Source organism: Mixophyes fleayi, chromosome 3, assembly GCF_038048845.1.
Source record: "Mixophyes fleayi isolate aMixFle1 chromosome 3, aMixFle1.hap1, whole genome shotgun sequence".
NCBI lineage: Eukaryota > Metazoa > Chordata > Amphibia > Anura > Limnodynastidae > Mixophyes > Mixophyes fleayi.
This window is the reverse complement of record NC_134404.1, coordinates 120,565,351-120,585,987: the sequence shown is the minus strand read 5'-3', so window position 1 is coordinate 120,585,987 and position 20,637 is coordinate 120,565,351. Positions and strand designations below refer to the sequence as shown.

The following is a 20,637-nucleotide window of genomic DNA, read 5'->3' as shown; positions in this document are numbered from 1 at the left end:
TGAAATAAATGTTCATAACAGAACAAACATTGATACAGGCAATACTATAAATCGTGCTATCATTAACAATAACATATTTCCAGCATTCGAGAAAGTGCATGGAAGGCATTAGAGGAGAAGGTATAGGGTTAAATTGGAAGGACAGAGTGAGAGGATCCAGGGAAAAGTTAATAAAGGGGGAGGGTTTTTTTGGAAACTGGAATGTGGAGTGTATACAATTGTAGTGAACAATAAACAGAGAGCTAAGTGACTGGTGAAGGGCATAATTATTATTATTTATTTATTTATTTATTTATAAGGTGCCACAGATTCAATAGCACCAGATACAGAAGCAAGTAACAAATAGATGAGGTAATGCACATAAGTAGCAAAAATGAGTGAGAGTAATGCTATGGGGACTCACAAAGAGTGCAGAAAGAGCCATGGCAGGATATACGAGGGAGTCAGACAGTAGACAGACATGTAACAAAAGGTAGAGAGGACCCTACCCACGAGAGCTTACATTCTAGAGGGAGGGGTGGTAAGAGAAATTAGGATCAACGGGGAGAAAATGGAGATGGCAGTCGAGGAAGAGGAGTGATGGATAGAATGGCTAGGAGGTGGTAGGATAGGTGAGCATGAAAAGGTGAGCTTTGAGTGAGCGTTTGAAGGACTGAAGTTTGGGGAAGAGTCAAGTGAGATGGAGTAGGGAGTTCCAAAGAATCGGGGCAGCACAACAGAAGTCTTGGAGGCGAGCATGGGAAGAGGTAATGACAGATGAATTGAAGCAGAGGTGAGAAGCAGAGCAGAGTAGTCGGGTAGGTATGTACCTTGAGACAAGGCCAGTGATGTAAGGGGGAGAAGTGTTGGTAAGGGCTTTGTAAGGGAGGGCAAGGAGCTTGAATTGAACTTGAAACAGGTAGGGAGTCAATGAAGGGATTTACGCAGAGGAGTAGCGGAAGAGGTGTTGTGGGAGAGGAAGTTGAGCCTAGCAACAGCATTCTGTATAGATTGAAGGTCAAAAAAAGTGAGAATGAGGAAGGCCAGTGAGAAGGAGGAAATGAGAAATGATGAGTGAATGGGCCAGGATTTTGGTTGGTTCCTGAGAGAGGAAGGGACAGATTTTCATGATGTTATGGAGAAGGAAGTGGCAGGATTTGGGGATGGACTGGATGTGAGGGGTAAAGCTGAGGGCTGTCTAGGGTGACTCCAAGGCAGCAAGCTTGGGTGACCAGAGAAAGAGTGAAGTTGTCAGTCAAGAGGGAAATATTGGGAGGGATTTGGCAGGAGGAAATATGATGAGCTTTGATTTGGAGATGTTGAGTTTCAGGAAGCACTGTGATATCCAGGTAGTTACAGCAGAGAGACAGCTAGATACCTGGGTTAGGAAGGTGAGAGAGAGGTTAATGGAGGAAAGATAGATTTGCGAGTTATCACCATAGAGGTGATATTGGTGGTCAAATGAATGAATAAGACCAATGAAGAGGTGGTGTAGAGAGAGAAGAGCAGAGTGATAAGGTCAGAGCCTTGGGGGACGCCAATAGATAGAGTAAGGGGGGGGGAAAGGATTCAGAATCAGACATGCTAAAAGAGCAGCCAGGGAGGTAGGAGACAACCCAGGAGAGAGCTGTTCTTCAAAGACCTAGGGAGTGAATGGTGACGAGGAGAAGAGAATGATCGACGGTGTCAAAAGCAGCAGAGAGGCCGAGGAGTATGAGAAGGGAGAAGTGACCTTTGGACTTAGCTGAGTGTAAGTCATTTGTTACTTTAGTGAGGGCAGCTTCAGTTGATTTAAGGTATGGAGGCCAGACTGGAGAGGGTCACGAAGAAAGGGGGAAGAGGGAAAGTGGGTCAGATGATTGAAGACAAGTCATAGGAGAATTTTAGAAGCAAAGCGAAACAGATATAAGGGGCGATAGGTGGAGAGAGGATGTAATAAGATGTCCAAGTGTCTCAGATGGTAGAGCATTTAGGGGGCAGTCAAGTATACTACTAGCAATGTGCTCTAACTCGTATATTTGCCAAACTTTATGGATATGTGTTTGAATGGTAGGGGAGGTGTCAGTTTTTTTTCAATTTGAAGAGATGAACGATCTTGCTGCAAGTAGAAGGTGACCAATTACGTTTTGTGTGTTTCATTGGGGACCGGACGAGGGTGGAGAAACCTTAAAGGATATATATATATATATATATATATATATATATATATATATATATATATATATATACACACATATATATATATATATATATATATATATATATATATATATATTTTATTACTGACAAAAAAACAAATATCTCCTCTGCAGCTTTGGGAATAAATTGCTTTATACAGAGCTTAATAACAGTCATGACTGTCTGCCAAGTCTTATTGTAGTAATCAGGAAAGGCAGGGTGTTTAGAACTCAGACTTTCCTTTTTTTAAATTTCTGTGATATATGTCCCCAGCTCTCAAATATATGTTAGAAAAAACTTTAATACATGTTTATTCTTTCCATTAGATGAAAGCAGAAAGGCTAATAACAATACACATTTGGGGATATTAATTAAAAAACAAATCATGAATATACCTTTTTATCTTAAAGCACACAATTATTTTTTTTTATGCTAGCCCAAGTACTAAGTATTCAGATACTATATGCTTTAGCCCAAACCTTAATAAATGCCTAGATCTTGAAAGTAAATTTAGCTTAAAGTAAATTCTAACAAACACTGGAGTGGAGTTTACTATATGTTAAGATATTAAGTTTTACTTACCTTTTATATACAATTTTGAACTATCAATGTTCCAGTCTGGATACTTCCTGCAATGTGCTATTTCACACACATCGTAATGCCTCCACTATTTAACATCGAAAAGACATGCACTGGGCAATGCACGGGGTGTGGTGGGGGGGCACTAACAACACTGATGTGTGTTTGAATCAGCATATTTGTAGAAAACCTATACCCTCCATAATCTCTTATAATTGTGCCTTTATCCCAAACATTATTATTTCCTATAAATGGGTAAAAGACCTGTTCATGGCTAGTGTACCTATAATTAGACTCACCAGTCCTTAGCACAACAGCTCTGGCTGGGCCCTGTGCAGTAGATTCAGTCCGTATCACCTCAGTTCCACAGAACAGGACATGGCGCTTATAATCTTCTCCACTGTACTGTTTCCATGGCATAGTGTCATCTCCATGTGGCAGTTGTGTTTTAGTCACAGGAATACATTCACCTGGGGAGTCCAGAAAGTTAAGGTTAGGCACTGACTTCCAGTGTAAATCAGCATATAAAAAATGCAAAATACATAAGCAAAAAAACACTACATCAAAGAGTGAATATGATTATGTTTAGGAGTGTAACAGATACATTTGAGAGTAAAAGATTTAACTCATAGATGGGGATAATTGGCATGCAATGTTGAGACAAGATACACTATATAGACAAAAGTATTTGGCCACACATGTAAAGACCACATAAAATCGCAGACTGGGGTCAACGACTGCTGAGGCACATGGTGAATTTAAGTTGCCAACGCACTGCTGATTCCATAGCTGAAGAGTTCTGAACTTCCATTGGCATTAATGTAAGCAAAAAAACTGTGCGGCGGGAGCTTAATGGAATGATTTTCCATGGCCGAGCAACTGCATGCAAGCCTCACATCACCAAGACCAATGCCAAGCGTCGGATGGAGTGGTGTAATGCACACAGACACTGGACTGTGGAGCAGTGGAAACATCTTCTGTGGAGTTACGAATCACTCCATTTACCATGAGAATGTGCGGTCGCAAAGTAAATGAGATTATATTGTCAGGACTGAAATCCTCATTTTTGCATTTAAGACTTTAATATTGCAATATGTACTTCCACAAGAAGGATTGCTGCATCACAAGTACTTGTTGTCCAGCAATGAAGCAATTAAACTATACACTGCTGCAGATTTTCCAGCAGGTAATTACATTTACCTGTGTCTGAACTTTAAATACTTGCCTCTATGAATAATCCTTAATATTTCATTGAGTCTTCCATAGACCAGGGCCTGTAGCTATTTTAGGCAGCCTTTGCCATCATCTGTCTAGTACAATCCTGCTTTCCAGAGATTTTTGGTAACATTGTGTTCGCCTAATGTTCAAAATCCCGTGCTCCAGATACTGTGTTAAGCCTTGTGCTTCAGAGATTGTGCTTCATACTTTCAGTGACCCAGTATACCCATTCTTCAAGTTCCTACTTACCTTCCTATAATTATACTTTCCAGAGATTCATTACCAGAATTGCATCCACTGTGTCAGAGCTCCTGCTACTGGTGTACTCTCCAATATCTCATTGACTGTATCCTGTACACCTTGTTACATCTGTGCAGGCTGTATTCTAGAGAGTTACTACCAGTATATCATCCACTGTGTCAGAGGTCCTGCTACTGATATCATACCCAGTATCTCACATACTGTATCCTGTATACCTTGTTACATCAATGTTAGGCTGTATTCTACAGACTTACTACCAGTATATCATCCACTATGTTAGAGGTCCTGCTACTGGTATTCTATCCAGTATCTCACTGACTGTATTCTGTATACCAGCAGGGCCTGATTATCCAATAGGCTGGCTAGACTGCATCCTAGGCGTAAAGATTTTTTCTTTTGAGGGGGGCAACATTTTTTGGGGTGCAAAATTGTGACAGAGAGAGGTATAAACTGAAATAAATTTTAAAATATAAAACAATAGTTCTTCTCCAAAGTAAAAATAAAACTAAGAAAAATGTAGTAAGGTTTTAATCATGATGTATTCCCATGGTACAGATGGAAGACAATGGGCATGATTCATTAAGGAAAATAATGGCAAAAAATTAGTAACTTTGAACCTTGGCAAAACCATGTGGTTATGGAGGGGGAGGTCAATTTAAAAAGTGGGGACATATTTATAATTGGGGTAGAGCATGTCCTTGATCAATTTTAAGTTTCAGTGTACAGTAAAGCTGTCAAGTATTTGTGTGCTACATGAAAAAAGACAGGCCCAATGAGTCATCCTTGGGCAGGCTTGAGGATAAGAGAGTATGAGAAATAAGAAGAGTGAGAGGCACAAGCGTAACAGCCCCCTCCAACTTCACCCTCAGTAGATCTCCTTCATGCCTCTGTTTTGCTGTATAGTTCTGATTTTAATAAAAATGAAATCAGTGGCAAAGATTGCCAGGACTCTTCTTTTTTATGGGGGAGGGGTGGGGTGAAGGAAGCTAGATTTTAAGTTAAGGACAAGTTCGTTTTTACGAACTGCAGTGTGACATGGAATGCGAAGGGATGCTACAAGTACATTAGCCTAGTACAGTCTAAACCCTTAATCAGGCCCTGTGTGCCAGGCTGTATTCTAGAGACTTACTAACAGTATATAATCCACTGCGTCAGAGGTCTCGCTACTGGTGTCTTATCCAGTATTTCACTGACTCGCTACCTGTATTCTACTATATGTCCATTGACTACTCCCATCATCAATGGATATTTTACCAGTTCATGGCTACTATAATTGTCTTGTTCCTTCATCACAGATTGTTTAACATTTATTACAGTTAGCATTCTGCTCTCCAGTCACTGTATATTTACTACCTTGTTTAAATATGTATGTTTATGTAACATTTTAACATCTCCTGAACTCGTGACACTATATATGACACCAGTAACACACAGAATTGTGGTATATATATTACTGCTCTCTAGTCATGAAAAAGATTCTGGGAATGCCAGCTCTCACCTACCTGTTAGCATCCCCTCATTCACAATACACGTTCCATTGAGTAAAATCGCATCGCATGACATGAAAAAATTTTTGCCGGATAAAACAACAATATCCCCTGGTACTAAATTTGGAGATTCGACTTGGCTGCAATCTGCAAGGGGGACAAAGGAATAGAAACATCAACTGATTGACGGATTAATAATTTTATTAGGTCAGGCAGAAATGATGTTTGTAGAAATGTGTATGGCTAATATAATTGTAATAATTTTTAGTCTATGCATTTTTAATTTTAGTTATATGTCAAATATAGATAAGTCACTACTTAGTAAACTAAAGTAATCTTAAATATATCTGTAGTTTATTCATGAACAATAATCCTTTAGAGCAACAGGGCACAGAATTGTAATAGCAATATCTTTATTTATGGAGGTTTTCATTCTTTGATTAACTGTGAAATGTAACTTATGCATTTGTGAATGACAATGACAAATGTATTATTAATACCTTACTAGTATACATAACTAACAATAAACTTTGATATTGTTACTAGTATATAACATGTTATCTCAACAGAATGACTGTGTAGTGACCCAAGTGACCCAATGACATAATATTAGTTTATGATTCCATATGTATCTTATCCAGGCCCGGTGCTTCCATTAGGAAGCTTTAGGAAGCTGTCTAGAGAACTGGGTGGAGATTATCGGACTTTAAGCTGAGTGATTCAATTCCATGATGGCAGTGGCCACAGTGATTAATTGAAGTAACTTCAGAAGCCGCCGGCCACCGCACAGCTATGTTACTAATTTATTTGTGGATGACTCACAAAAATAATTTATTAGTGTCATCATTCCTGCATAACAAGGGAACAAAATCACTTACAAGGCTCTGAGATCAACATAACTAAACATAATTACATGGGTCCACCTTTTGGAGCAGATAAAATATTATAGATAACATTGTGTATTTACATCCGCAATTTCCATGTTTGTGTGCAAAAACTCAGGAGGCAAAGATGTACTCTATGATGAGCTGCAGGACCAGCCAGGAGCGCACCCTCTCCCCTGCTGACATATGGAAGGAGGTAATAGAGATATAGTGCTGGGATGATTTGGGGGCTATTAATTGAATATTGGGATGAGTTTGGGGAGATGGGCTATTTATTACATGTCAACAATACTATTAATTTAATGTTGACGCTAATTGCAGGGAAATAAGTCTATTTATTAAACATGAATGCTATTAATTTAATGTCAAGGCTGGTTACAGACAGGGAAACCTATTTTTTAAACGTGGGTGCTGTTGATTTAACGTCAGGCTGAGAGGAAGGAAGCCTTGAGGGTTCACTCATTGCTAGACTTTCCATATTTCATATACCTATCCATTTTCCAAACAGGGACCTAACATTCCAGGATCCAAACAAGCAGCAACTGAGTTTAAGGCACTGGCAGCAGCAAGTAGTGAAGGCTGAAAGAACAGGTAGGAGAGACCAGGACAGTCTGCCAACTGTCTTGATTCTGTTAGGGTAGTCCCGATTTTGGGTAACTGTTCTGCTCGGTCTGGTTTTTTTCCACTGCAAGGACATGTCCTGCTTCATAATGCTCTACTCATAAAGGACGAGCTGTGGGCACAAACAATAGTTCACACAACATTGCTCATGTACTCGATGGGGATAGGAGGGCGTTGTAGAGCAGCCTAGCACTGTTTAAAATTATATCCATCCCCCTTGTATGATGCTCATACCCAATCTAGCGGCATGGCATGGAAACCTCTCTCTATAAATCCTGCATTTGTACCTGAATAATAAATGCAGAATTTATAGTAATTTATTCTCAAAAGTCAAGTGTGTGTGAGGGGCTAAGAATAGTCTATTGGGGGGAGCAGGGAAGGTAGGCGCCATGAAACCATGCACTGAGCCTAATCTTATCTATTGTCAAGTGTCTAAATTCTAAGCATAGAAGACAGCATTACAAATACAGTCGTAAAATAAAGGCATTTATTCACCTATACAGAATAAGGACAATGTTTTCTGTATGGATAAATAAATACTTTGCACTTTGTGGCTATATTGTCATACATATTTAGATGTTGATGAGTAATGTTGGTTTATTTCCCAACATTGTGCGTTAAGCTTTTTCTTCACTACACAAACTGACGTGCTGCCTGGACTATAATTAATAATTAATTCTACATCGTAGTCTGCAACTGTTTATAAATAAGTTCTTGTTGCATTTGCAGTCTCGCTATAATCTGTTACACTTCACTTGTTTACATAACAGATGTGTTTTGTAATTGTATTTGCAATTTTTGAAATATGAAAAGTAAACTAAAGGGTCGTGCTTTTCAATGTAGATTTTTTTTTTATCTCAGTTGAAAAATCCCAGTGTTTTTACATCTCATACATTATATTGAGTTCTTAAAGCGTTCTATATGACAGGGTCTGCTGAAATATAATGAATTTTAATTGGAGTACATTAATGGAAACTTTGCACACTTGTCTAAAATGCTGCGGTCAGCATTTTCAAAACCGCTAAAAGTGAATGAAACACTCGTTTGACATCTTTGCATATATTGTCTTATTACTAAGTAAGTTCTCATGATCGTGTACATTGAGCATTCTACACAATTGTGCATGTTGATGTTTACTCCACATGACTTGTGTTTTAGAGCATTAGGCATACTTGCCAACCTTTGAAAAGTTAATTCCGGGAGATCCCGGTCAGGGGTGTGTGATTGGAGGGTGGGAGGGGCTGAGCGAGGTCAATCACATCATTTTGGCCCCGCCCCCGCGATCAAAACAGCATTTTGATGCAGGGGCGTTGCCAAAATGACACGATTCAGCAGGAATCGCATCATTTTGATGAGCAAGTTGCAGTACGCGGGATACTTGCCTGCTCTCCCGAATATCGGGAGTCTCCCGGACATTCCGGGAGAGTTGCCAAGTATGGCATTAGGTTCAAAGTTATATAGATATTGCACCAGGAAAACCTTTTTTCTTCATAGGGTCTAGTTATAGATCATTTTCATAATAACACCCAAAGAGCCTTAAAAGAGGTCCACCTACACATATAGAACATTTCAATAATCCAGTAGTGAAAGAAAGAAAATGTGTCTATTTGGGCACTCAAAGGTTAAGTTGGAATATTTTTTTGTCAAACATAAAAACAACTTTATTGGTATGCGTTAAAAATATCAATATTATACAATGTTTAACGCATACCAATAAAGCTGTTTTTATATTTGACAAAAAACATTCCAACTTAACCTTTGAGTGCCCAAATAGACACATTTTCTTTCTTTCACTACTGGATTATTGAAAAGTATGGCATTAGGTCGTGATCCATAATTTAAGAAATGTTGATACAGAACAATAAGTGTCAGCATCACATTATAATTTATTGCACTATTAAATACTAGACTTTGATTTGAAATTATTGTTATAAGAGTAATAAATTCTAAATATTACCTTTGTCTCGTGAACTCACAGTCACCTTCATGTTATTATGAGCTTTGACCAAATTGTGGAGCTTTGAAGATTGCTGTTTAATAAAAATATAGAAAATGTCTGTAAAATCATATCCACTTCTTTACTACAAGGTAGCAAACAAACATATGACACTTCAACCTATAATGGAAAATGTAAGGAATAAATTCCTGACAACTGATTGCTGTTGCCACAGGTTGTCCTGGATCAAGCTGGAAAAAGTTGTGCAATATTGTGTGTACTGCACTGAATCAGCAATAACGAGGGTTAGCATCCTTATATGCTCAGGTGGGGTGCAGGCGGATAAAATACATATTTCCTAGTGTCAGACATGTAAGAGCTCACTAGTGAGTCCTCTATGCCTAGGAGTCTCTCATGGCAAACAATAGCAAACTCCTAAGCTGGTCACAAACATGACACTTTTGCAAGCCTATTTAGATCGGTTTGAACCAAAATTGCTGTTTGTTGACACAAATTGATCAGATCTACTAGTCTAACGTGATCACACAGATCTGAAAATCCTGATGGCTGATAACCACTTTTTCATGTGTGTATGGTCTGCTAGTATTTAGAAAGGTTTCATGGGTCCACTGATATATGGTTGCTCTGAGGTTAAGCTTAAAGAATTCATAGCCACTGCAAATTATGTCATTTATCTGTATGTGTGTGGTCAGCATTACAAGACAAAAAAAGTAGGTTCACATGAGTTCACCAAAACAAACTTTTGATATTAAATATTTATTCAGTAAAATATATTGGTTTTAAGGATCATGTTTGAAATGTGCATTTTCCATTCGGCCATTATTCTACATTTATTACGAGGAATTTTATTAAACATCATTGTTTTGCTAGTGAGAAAGCAGAACTGTGTTATCAATATACCTGTCTGAGTTCCATCAGAGATAAGGTGATAGTACAGATACATAATAGTAGAATTGCAATTGCATAACCCAGGTATCCTTCAGCCAGCCACAAGACCACAGTGAAGAACTGATACACGTAGAATAAATTTAAAACCTATATATGAAAGAAAGAGATAAATATCAGTTTCCCTCACCAGTCTCATTACAATAAACGGTTAATGTAATTCAGTAATATTGTAAGATAAATAAATAAATATGTGTACATACTTTATTAATGAATAATTTCCAGAGTGGCGCAACTTCAACTTCAATAGTGTTATGTCCACACACTAATCTCCTATAAGAAAGAGTGAAATAATAAATAACATAAAATCTCAAATTGTCATTGCTTAAGCAGATTATTTCATACTTCATATCAATAGATTTTCATCATCATCATCTATTTATATAGCGCCACTATTTCCGCAGCGCTGTACAGAGAAGTCATTCACATCAGTCGTTGCCCATTTGGAGCTTACAGTCTAAATTCCCTAATATACACACACCCTGAGAGAGAGACTAAGGTGAATTCAATAGCAGCCAATTAACCTACTAGTATGTTTTTGGAGTGTGAGAAGAAATCGGAGCACCCGGAGCAAACATGGGGGAAATATACAAACTCTACAGAGATAAGATCATGGTCAGGGTCAGGAATCAAACTCATGACCCCAGTGTTGTGAGGCAGAAGTGCTAACTGCTAAGCCACCATGCTGCCCATTTTACCTACTGTATTAGATGTAGTATAATGTATAGTAATACTATATATTGTATTCTATTTATTTAGATACCAGGAGGGCCATTTTCAGATATAATGAGTGAATATCAGTATCCAAAGATTCCAATTCCATTTGTAAAACATATACAATAAAATGCTCTTTAGAGTTGAACAGTACGTCATTTTTTTTTTTTTTGCAATAAAAACCCATTTCCATGCTGCATACTCACACCCAAAACACAATTAGACATCGAAGCATCAGAAGATTCATATTTTATGAAGTGATTCTCTTGTGAGTTGCTGGTTCAAAAATACACAATGAAGGTGATAATTATAAGCAGCACTATCTAGTGACTTCTGATTGCCTGTGTGTATTAACCCCGTCAGCTGAGTACCCAAATCATAAACACTGCAGCTATATTACATCAAGTAGGGAAGTGTATTCACATTACTAAATTGACATTTCTATTTGGATTTCTTCTGGAAACAAGATTCCCCTTTGACTTTCAAAGTGGAAAATAACAGATGTTTGTATTTCATTTGTATTTTGTGTTTGTATTTAATTACAATTTATATGTAAAATACGACTTTTAAAATGTATTAATAACTGACAAACAATATTCCTCCTTGTGTATATGACACCTCATTACATTGTTATACTGTGTACAAATAGGGTAATGCAACTTCAGCATTTACTACTAACACAGTCCGGCCACATCTCGTGCATCTTTTCCTACATATGTTCGGGACACAAATGCTCAACCTCTAAATAAGCACCTTGAATATGTACACTTTCAATATGTAACAACCTTCTTATTAAATTTGATAAACACTGTTTTTCAAGGTGATTCAAGGTGAACTAATGAACTAATCAGGCTGCTATTGCAGAGTCATGAAATAATTTTTCCCTAGCAACTTTTAACTGTAAGTTGCTTTACTGGGTGCTATGTGTGGTGGTGGTGGTGGTGGGGGGGGGGGGGGGTATTGTTTTTCTTCCACTGAGTCAACATACTTAAAAAATGTTGCACTTCAGAGACAATGTTCATTTGTTAACCTCACTTACTGTTACCATCTTTTCAGGAGAATAGTACATAGCAGTATTCTTTTTTTGTTTTTTGTTTTCTACCGATACAATATCTAATTTGCAATTAGAAGAGATGCTAAAATTATGAAACCCTGTTAAAAAAAAACTAAATCAAATTTGTTTGAGGTACACTTGTGATTTTTGGGCTGGTTCATTTTGGGTTCCACTGCTGAGTTCATAGCTCACAATGAAAGCAAAAGTTAATAAAGCACATAATAAGATATTAGCTGCTCAAGCTTAAATGGCTACATTTTATCGTATTTTTTTTTAAAAAATTTTTTTCAAAACTTACTGTGTATGTTTACAAGTTTGCATGAAAAATATTTAAAAATACAACACAATGTAGCCATTTAAGCTAGAACTTGTTCAAACCTACTACATTTTTTAGGCTGTCAGAAGTTTGTGAATTTGAACAATGTTTTTGAACTTTAGAGCTGATTTGATGAGCCAGATTGAAAACTATTTTGAAACAAATTCAAGCATCTCTAGTGAGTATGTGTTACATTTTTTTAGCATTGGTATAAACAAGGTATAGGGATAGCTTGATCATACATTAGGGCTTGGATACTTTTTAAAATAAGCATATTTTTTTTTTAATGTTTTGTTACAAAGAGACACAGAACGAAGAGACACAAAGAGACACAGAAGTTGAAGTTCTGCTAACCTGATGTCTTGCTCCTCTTTCTTCAGACCAGGTCCATATTTTGTATGTATGCTATGGCAAGAGTGTTCTTCTTCCAAAGTTCTGCCATTACAGAAATAATTGCATGTAAACAGAATGCATACTTTGTGTGCTATATTGTCTATTTACTAAAAATAAATTAATATAAAATGTATCTTCTTCTATTCTGTGTATCATACCTCACAATATTTTAAGCCGACAAAGCGGAATGCATAGGTTTAAGAAAAGCCAACACATTATTTTACTTTACATAACAATAAAGAGTTCAAATTCATAAAGTTGAAAGCAATACATGGATGAATGTTATCATGAGGAACATAGGAGCAGACTGCAATTTGGAGAGCATATACTAAAAGCAGTGCATGGTATTATAAGGTTGATTTAAGGTTTCAGGACCATGGGGAAAATAAAGTATGGCCAGAATTGGGGTGAAGTTGGTGGTCAGGGGGTGAGAGGGGTGGCGACATATTTTACAGGTGGAAGCGGCAGTCAAAGGACTTGTCTTGAGCGGTAAGTGGGAAAGAAATGATCAGGGCTGTTTCATTTCATGCCTTTAACAATGTTTCTGCCTATAGGAATAACCATTCCCATTTGTGTTCCGTTTCTATTCTATGAGTGTTGTGACTAAAGGAACGAGTAGAGCATCATGTGAGTGGAGTATAGTACATTAGGGGCTTATCTCCTAAGCGTAGTTCATTATAGAAGACCACCTGAGGAAAAGTATCTCTTTTTACCTATGTATTTGTCTATAGCAGTGCCATAGACCAGGTAATGCTGTAGAGACTAACAAAACATTTTAAATTACTGAGATCATAGTCTAGTAAGCTGACAGCCACAGCAGAGAAGCAATGCCACTCCCTTGCTATGGGGCTTCACAGGTTGGTAAATTGAGATCAGAGCCAGCACTGTGTATGGAGATACATGTACAACACTACAGTGCTCTATTACCAATAAACACAATGAGCCTGATTCATTAAGGAAAGTAAAGCAAAAAAAAAAGAGTAATTTTGCACCTTGGCAATCCATGTTGCATTAGAGGGGGAGCTAAATTTAAAATGTGGGGACAGATTTATAGTTGAGGAAGGGCATGTCCTAGATCAACTTTAAATTTCAGTGTAAAAATAAAGATATCAAGTATTCTGAGTGCTACATGAAAAAGCAGCCAGTATTTAACTTATTTGCAAAATAATAATTTAATATGCACCCCTTGCATTGTAACATGTTTTTTTGCCCAGGAGAAAATTTACTCATTTTTTTTTTGCCTTACTTTCCTTAATGAATCAGGACCAATGTTATGATTCCTTTGAGTTTACTACTTACCCAGTTTTCTCAAATTTCTTTTTATAATAGTTCCAGACATATCGGATTTTCTGCACACGTATGAATTTTACCTGTAAAGAGAATTTTCCTTTAGAGTGAGCATAAAACATATTTAATAGCCATTTTCATAAGAATGCAACATTTTCATATACTAGGAAATCATATGACATGATACAAACCACTAAAATATAATATAAATATATATATACATCCCATGTACAGTACGCATTAAAAGCACCTTGAGTTATATTTTTAATTTAGCATGTCTCAAGGTGGTGATAAGTGAGGAAAATTAATGGAAGAACTATTTAAATAAAGCATTTTTTCTATGGTGAATACTTTATTACTATTTAAAAAAATTTATCATCTTAAATCGGTTTCTACACTTTTTGTTTGCCAGGTAGAACTGAAAGACCAAGTGCATAACCCTGAGACTGGCCCAGTGAAGTGGTGAGTTCTCAATTACCCAGAATCAGCTGCCCCAGTTATATTCAATTAATAAATTGCACCTGTAGGCGGTAAAATACAATCAACCTTAGTGCCACATATTAAATAAACCCCAAAATCCCCATTTTCCTTGATTAAATACAAAAGAACTTTGTGAAAGATGTGTTAATAAAAACTAATGAGCTCCTTTGGATTTCAGTATCATCTCTATGCGGATGATACACAAATTTATCTATCCTCTCCTGATCATTCACCATCTGTTGTCTCGCGTTACTGACTGTCTCTCTGCCATTTCATCTTGGATGTCTTCTCGCCAACTCAAACTCAATCTTTCAAAAACTGAATTAATAATATTCCCACCCAAGAACAGAAGGTTCCTGCCTGACATTTCTATTTCTGTCGATAACATGACCATAAATCCCACTCTGCAAGCTCGTTGCCTAGGTGTAATCCTTGATTCACAACTGTCGTTTATTCCCCACATCAACTCTATATCTAAATCATGTTACATACACCTAAAGAACATTTCCAGAATACGCACATATCTGACACAAGACACCGCAAAAACATTAATTCATGCACTCATCATCTCCCGCATCGACTATTGCAATTCCCTCCTTACTGGTCTTCCCAAAGCCAGACTTGAACCCCTACAATCTATTTTGCACGCAGCGGCTAGACTGATTTTCCTTGCAAACCATTATTCCTCTGCTGAGCCACTCTGTCAGTCTCTACATTGGCGGCCTGTATTTCAACGAATCCAATATAAAATTCTTCTACTAACATACAAGGCCATCAACAAAATTGCACCGACATACATTTCCTCACTTGTCTCGAAATATCTCCCTACTCGACACCTCCGTTATGCACAAGATCTACGTCTCTCCTCCGCTCTCATCACATCCTCCCATTCTCGGTTACAGGATTTTTTCCGGGATGCACCTACTTTGTGGAATTCCCTCCCTCGCACAGTAAGACTTTCCTCTAGTCTTCAAACCTTCAAGCGTTCACTGAAAACCCACCTCTTCAGACAAGGTTATGATATTCCTCAACCATCATCTTAATTTCCCTAGATTACCCTATTGCCATCCTCTACACTGCTAACGCAAGACAACAACCTTCTGACCAACATTGCAACACACACAGCCCACTCAGTACTTTTACCTTTGCAGTCTGGCTGGTCCATTGTGCAATATGATGTAGCACATGCTCTTGTGTTTCTAACTCCCATTGTCCTATAGATTGTAAGCTTTCGAGCAGGGTTCTCTTACCTCTCTGTCTGTATGTATTACCCAGTATTGTCTTATTAATGTTTGTTCCCAATTGTAAAGCGCTACAGAATTTGCTGGCGCTATATAAATAAATGTTGATGATGATGATGAATAAAAGCAAAAGTAGGAGAAAATCATTCATAATTTTTGAAGGAAGTGGCGGTTATTATAAATACTAAGAAACCTGCATATAAGAAATATAGAAAAAACCAAATCAGTAAAGGACACAATAAGCATATAAATATGGTCTAACTAGGCACAAAATAAATGTGCTAAAGTATAAACAGATGAAAATATTGCACAACCAAGAAATGGAGACAAAATGTTCTGTAGATATAATCGTGAAATGAAAATAGATAAACAAAGGAAAATAGATAAACAAAGGGAGGACTAGTATAAGGGAATAATGTGTGATACGACTCCTTATAAATAATATGTGTGTTAAAATATATGTATTCAGATATATGACTCCTTATATATATATATGCACAGCTATATTTAAGTGGAAAAATACAGATATGTGTAAGTTGCAAGTGAGCCCTTTGTGAGACCTTTGTGACAGGAACAAGCCCGGAAGGTGATAACATCTATTTCTGCGGTCGAGATGCAAGATCAGACATATGGCAGTTGTTCCAACCGCAACTGGCACTGGCAGATGTTTCCACTCAGAATTAATAAACAACTCTACATATGGACATGTTATACAATAAGTGCTTTTGCAATAATCTGCAGACTCTTTTTTGCTTTGTTGTCTGCCTATAAAAGGCTCCCCGAATAAAGGAGCACTAGCTCAGTTTATCTTGACCTCAATTGTGTATATCATGATTTCTGGACTCCTGATGGATCAGTAAAGAACACATACGATATCTGAAGGTAGTTGATTTCAAGGACAAGAATTGCCTTAACATTACGAAGGCTAAAAACTGAAGGTGATCGATTTGTTGAAGGATAAAAAGAAATTGCAGACTAAATAAATACTTTTGGTTTATATTTACTGTTGAAATCAAAAGGGTCATATACAATAGAATGGAAGTTATAGTATACACACACATACACTATATGGCCAAAAGTATTTGGCCACACCTGTTAATGATTGAATTGAGCTGTTTTAATGAGACCCGTTGCCAGAGGTGTATAAAATCAAGCACCTAGCTATGCAGTCTCCATTTTTAAACATTTGTTATACAAAAAGGTATATTCTGAGGAGCTCAGTGACTTCAAGCATTGTACTGTGATAGGATGCCAGCTTTGCAATAAGACGGTTCATGAAATTTCATCCCTCCTGCATAATCCACAGTTAACTGTAAGTGATATTATTAGAAAGTGGAAGCATTTAGGAACAACAGCAACTCTGCCATGAAGCGAAATACCACATAAAATCACAGAGTGGGGTCAACGACTGCTAGGGCGCATGGAGGGTAAAAGTCACCAGTGCTCTGCTGTTTCCATAGCTGAAGAGTTCTGAACTTCTACTGGCATTAATATAAGCACAAGAACTGTGCAGCGGGAGCTTAATGGAATGGGTTTCCATGGCCAGACAGCTGCATGCAAGCCTCACATTACCAAGACCAATGCCAAGCGTCAGATTGAGTGGTGTAAAGCACACTGACACTGGACTGTGAACCAGTGAAAGGTGTTCTGTGAGTGACGAATCACACTTCACTGTCTGACAGTCAGATGGGCGAGTCTGGGTTTGGCGGATGCTGGGAGAACGTTACCTGCCTGACTGCATTATGCCAACTGTGAAGTTTGGTAGAGGACGGATAATCGTATGGGGCTGTTTTTCAGGGTTTTGGCTAGGCCCTTTATCTCCAGTAAAGGGCAATCTTAATGCTTCAGCATACCAAGTTATTTTGGACAATGCTATACTTCCAACTTTGTGGCAACAGTTTGGAAAAGGCCCTTTTTTATTCCAACATGACTGTGCCCCAGTGTACAAAGCAAGGACTACAAAGACATGGTTTGATGACTTCTATGTGGAAGAGCTTGACTTGCCCACACAGAGCCCTGACCTCGAACACCTTTGGGATGCTCTACAGAATGAATAGGCAAAAATTTCCACAGAAACACTCCAACATCTTGTGGAAATCCTTTCAAGAAGAGTGGAAGCTGTTATTGCGGCAAAAGGGGGACCAGCTCCATAATAAAGTATATGTATTTGAATACAATGTCATTACAGTCCCTGTTGTTGCAATGGTCAAGCATCAGAATTCTTTTGTCCATATAGTGTAAATTCTATACAGAAGAGGTATTACTTAAACTCTCAAAAGTAAAAGTAGATAAGAAAATAGGTCCAGATGGTATCCATCCAAGAGTATTGAAAACACTAAGGGTAGTGCTTGCAGTGTTGTTAAATTTTGATCAATCACTGACAAGTATAATTCCAGGTTATTGGTGAATTGAAAATGTAGTTCGACTACACAAAAAAAATAGTAGAGAAGAATCTGACAACTGTAGACATCTGCGTCTTGCATAGATAATAAAGAATTTAATGGAATCACTTAAACAGAAAAAAATTGTTGACTATTTAGAGTCAAACAAATGACAAGATCCAAGGCAGCATACATTTGCTGCAGGGAGATCATGCCAAACAAATCTACTTTTTTTAATTCTTAATCTAAAATGATAGATCAGGGGGAAATCAGTGAGTATAATATATTTAAATTTTAGCAAGGCATTTTAAACTGTATTCTACATGATATCAATTTAGAAACTAAACATACATGGATTTGACTTAAAGATATTGGAATGGATAAAGGTTTGACTAAAGAACAGGAGACAAGGGGGGAATTCAATTGGCTAGCCAATATGGTAAGAAAGCTCTGCTCCTTTAATCCTCACACCTCTATGGGACGTGAGGGAAAATGAGCTATGAGAAATAAAATTGAGGCGATGTGTCTCCACTGACTTTTCCAGAGACTCATTGTGGTTCCTTGCCGTTAGCTAAATTCCCCCTTTACTGTTGTAGACAATGGTGTATACTCAGATCAATCATGAGCAGTGTACTTCAGGATCAGTAGCAGGGCCAGTTTTGCTTAATGCATACAATACACAGATACAGTACATACATACATATATTACTTGTGCTCTACAAGGAAAGCTATGTCTTTTTGCAGATGATACAACAGGTTGTTGCCCCAGAACATGTAAAACAAATGCATAAGGATTTTGAGAAAACAGGAGTGAACTAAAGTGTGGAATCTTGAATGTAATACAATAAAATGTAACATAATGCATGTGAGAGACACAATCCAAAAGTAAAATACAGGATAAATGATGATGTAATCTCAACAATATAGGAAAGGCACCTTGACCATATGTTTTAAGCATGCATGCAGTGTAGACAAGCAGTGGGAAAAGTAAGTAGAATTCTTGGTTGTATAAGAAGAGGATTTTAGTAGCAGGAAGGGGGAAGTTATAGTGCCACTTTACAGGTCACTGGTAAGATCTTACCCCGAGCACTGTGTACAGTTCTGGAGGCAATACCTGCAAAAATACTCTAATAATGTAACACCCCTTAGGCCATGCACGGCATAGTGGGTTTGCACATAGTAAAGGTGATAGTTTTATGCTGGCCGAAGGGATCATTAGTTAGAAGCAGGATTGAATGATTTCAAAATGGCCCTGTCTAATCTCGGGGAGACTTAGATGTGTGAGAGACAAAGGAGATAAACAAGTGATAGAGAAAAAGGTGCAGAAAGCTGCTAGTCCTCAAAAAGATGAGTTCAGAGTATGTGATCCCCACTAGTGAAGATAGACATTGAAGTGCAGAGTCTCAAACTCCAGTAGTTTACCATGCTACCCTAACCACACTACAGAGGTTTGTTTGGGCATATGTAGTGCCCAACTTGAGTTCAAGATCAATCCATCAGGACAGTCTTGACCATGATAGGTTGTAGACTTTAAGTATGCTTAGCTGAGGACTGGCAGAAGAGGAAGCCACTTCAAGAGAATCACTACCACCTTTAAATAGGGGATTTAAAGTTTGAGTTAAGGACTGACAGCAGGGACAGAGAGATGTGTAGTCCAGAGATACAATAAGCAGATTACCAAGTGAAATATTAGAAAGAGCCATGTGCACCTATACTGCTCCAAACCTAAAATGGTCGGGTCGGCCCGTTAAGTAAAAATTTGCGCTTTCCTGCAAAAACAAGTGAATGACTTACTTTAAGATCTGGCCTTCTTATGGCTCTATTCACTATGGAGTCTTCATCAGAAATGACAGAACACTGTGAACCACTCAAAAGTGAGTCTTTAAATGCCTCCAGGGTAATCCCACGCACTTTCTTCCTTGTGTATTTCTTTCTTTCATCCTACACAAGGTGGCAGAAATTCATGCTTATTAAATGTGGGACTAAGTCTCAGGATTTTTAGTAACAGAATATCGGAACACCCATGTAGTGAACTTGATGGTTTATATATACCACACCTTTTTGTTGTTTATTCCAAGCAAGCAATAGCATATCTGAGGAATTACATCAATGTACAAGGAAGTACACAGATTGGGACTCATGATGAGTCTGACACCAATTGCATTTTTGCCATATAATACGCCATTATACATCTAAGTAAACCAATAGTTTCGGAAGTAGTGATCTGTGTGCGCTTGTGCAGAAGCAATAACGCATGTTATAAGTTAAAGCTGCAATTTGCTTTCAACTCAAAATGAGCAAATTATCTTTTTTATTCAGAGCATAAGAAAAACAATGGTTAATTTACACACATTACGAGTTTGATCTCCCAGAGCAGAAAGATGTTTGCAGTGCATGCATGTAAGGCAGTTGTAGGTTTGTTAGGCTTTAATCATAGAATTACAAAACACACTTCCATCTGTTTCAATTTGATCCAATCACTTTACTTTGATCAAATTATTGAATTATTGATAGTTTTAGTGTTCTGGAACGGCCGCGAGAAACTACGCGACAATTTTTTTTAGTGAAAGTACGACTCACTTTTGCTCACGCGCCATAGAGGGGCAAGCAAAAGTAAGCGTTACTTGTTTCCGTATAACGTGTAATAAACGTGTAAATGGAT

At 37.7% G+C, this 20,637-nt stretch overlaps 1 protein-coding gene across 4 annotated transcripts in view; it reads right to left on the bottom strand.

The window, feature by feature from the left end:
- The window catches only part of LOC142143972 (putative cation-transporting ATPase 13A4), a 104,260-nt gene that overhangs the window by 53,644 nt on the left and 29,979 nt on the right, over positions 1–20,637 (bottom strand). For all 4 annotated transcript variants that reach the window (XM_075202270.1, XM_075202271.1, XM_075202272.1 and 1 more), the window contains exons 3-10: positions 19,770–19,916; positions 13,886–13,956; positions 12,548–12,628; positions 10,313–10,382; positions 10,065–10,199; positions 9,165–9,237; positions 5,718–5,849; positions 3,036–3,206 (exon numbers count right to left, since the gene is read on the bottom strand). In XM_075202270.1, the coding sequence (XP_075058371.1) occupies positions 3,036–3,206; positions 5,718–5,849; positions 9,165–9,237; positions 10,065–10,199; positions 10,313–10,382; positions 12,548–12,628; positions 13,886–13,956; positions 19,770–19,916 (880 nt within the window). The remainder of the gene's footprint in view (positions 1–3,035; positions 3,207–5,717; positions 5,850–9,164; positions 9,238–10,064; positions 10,200–10,312; positions 10,383–12,547; positions 12,629–13,885; positions 13,957–19,769; positions 19,917–20,637) is intronic.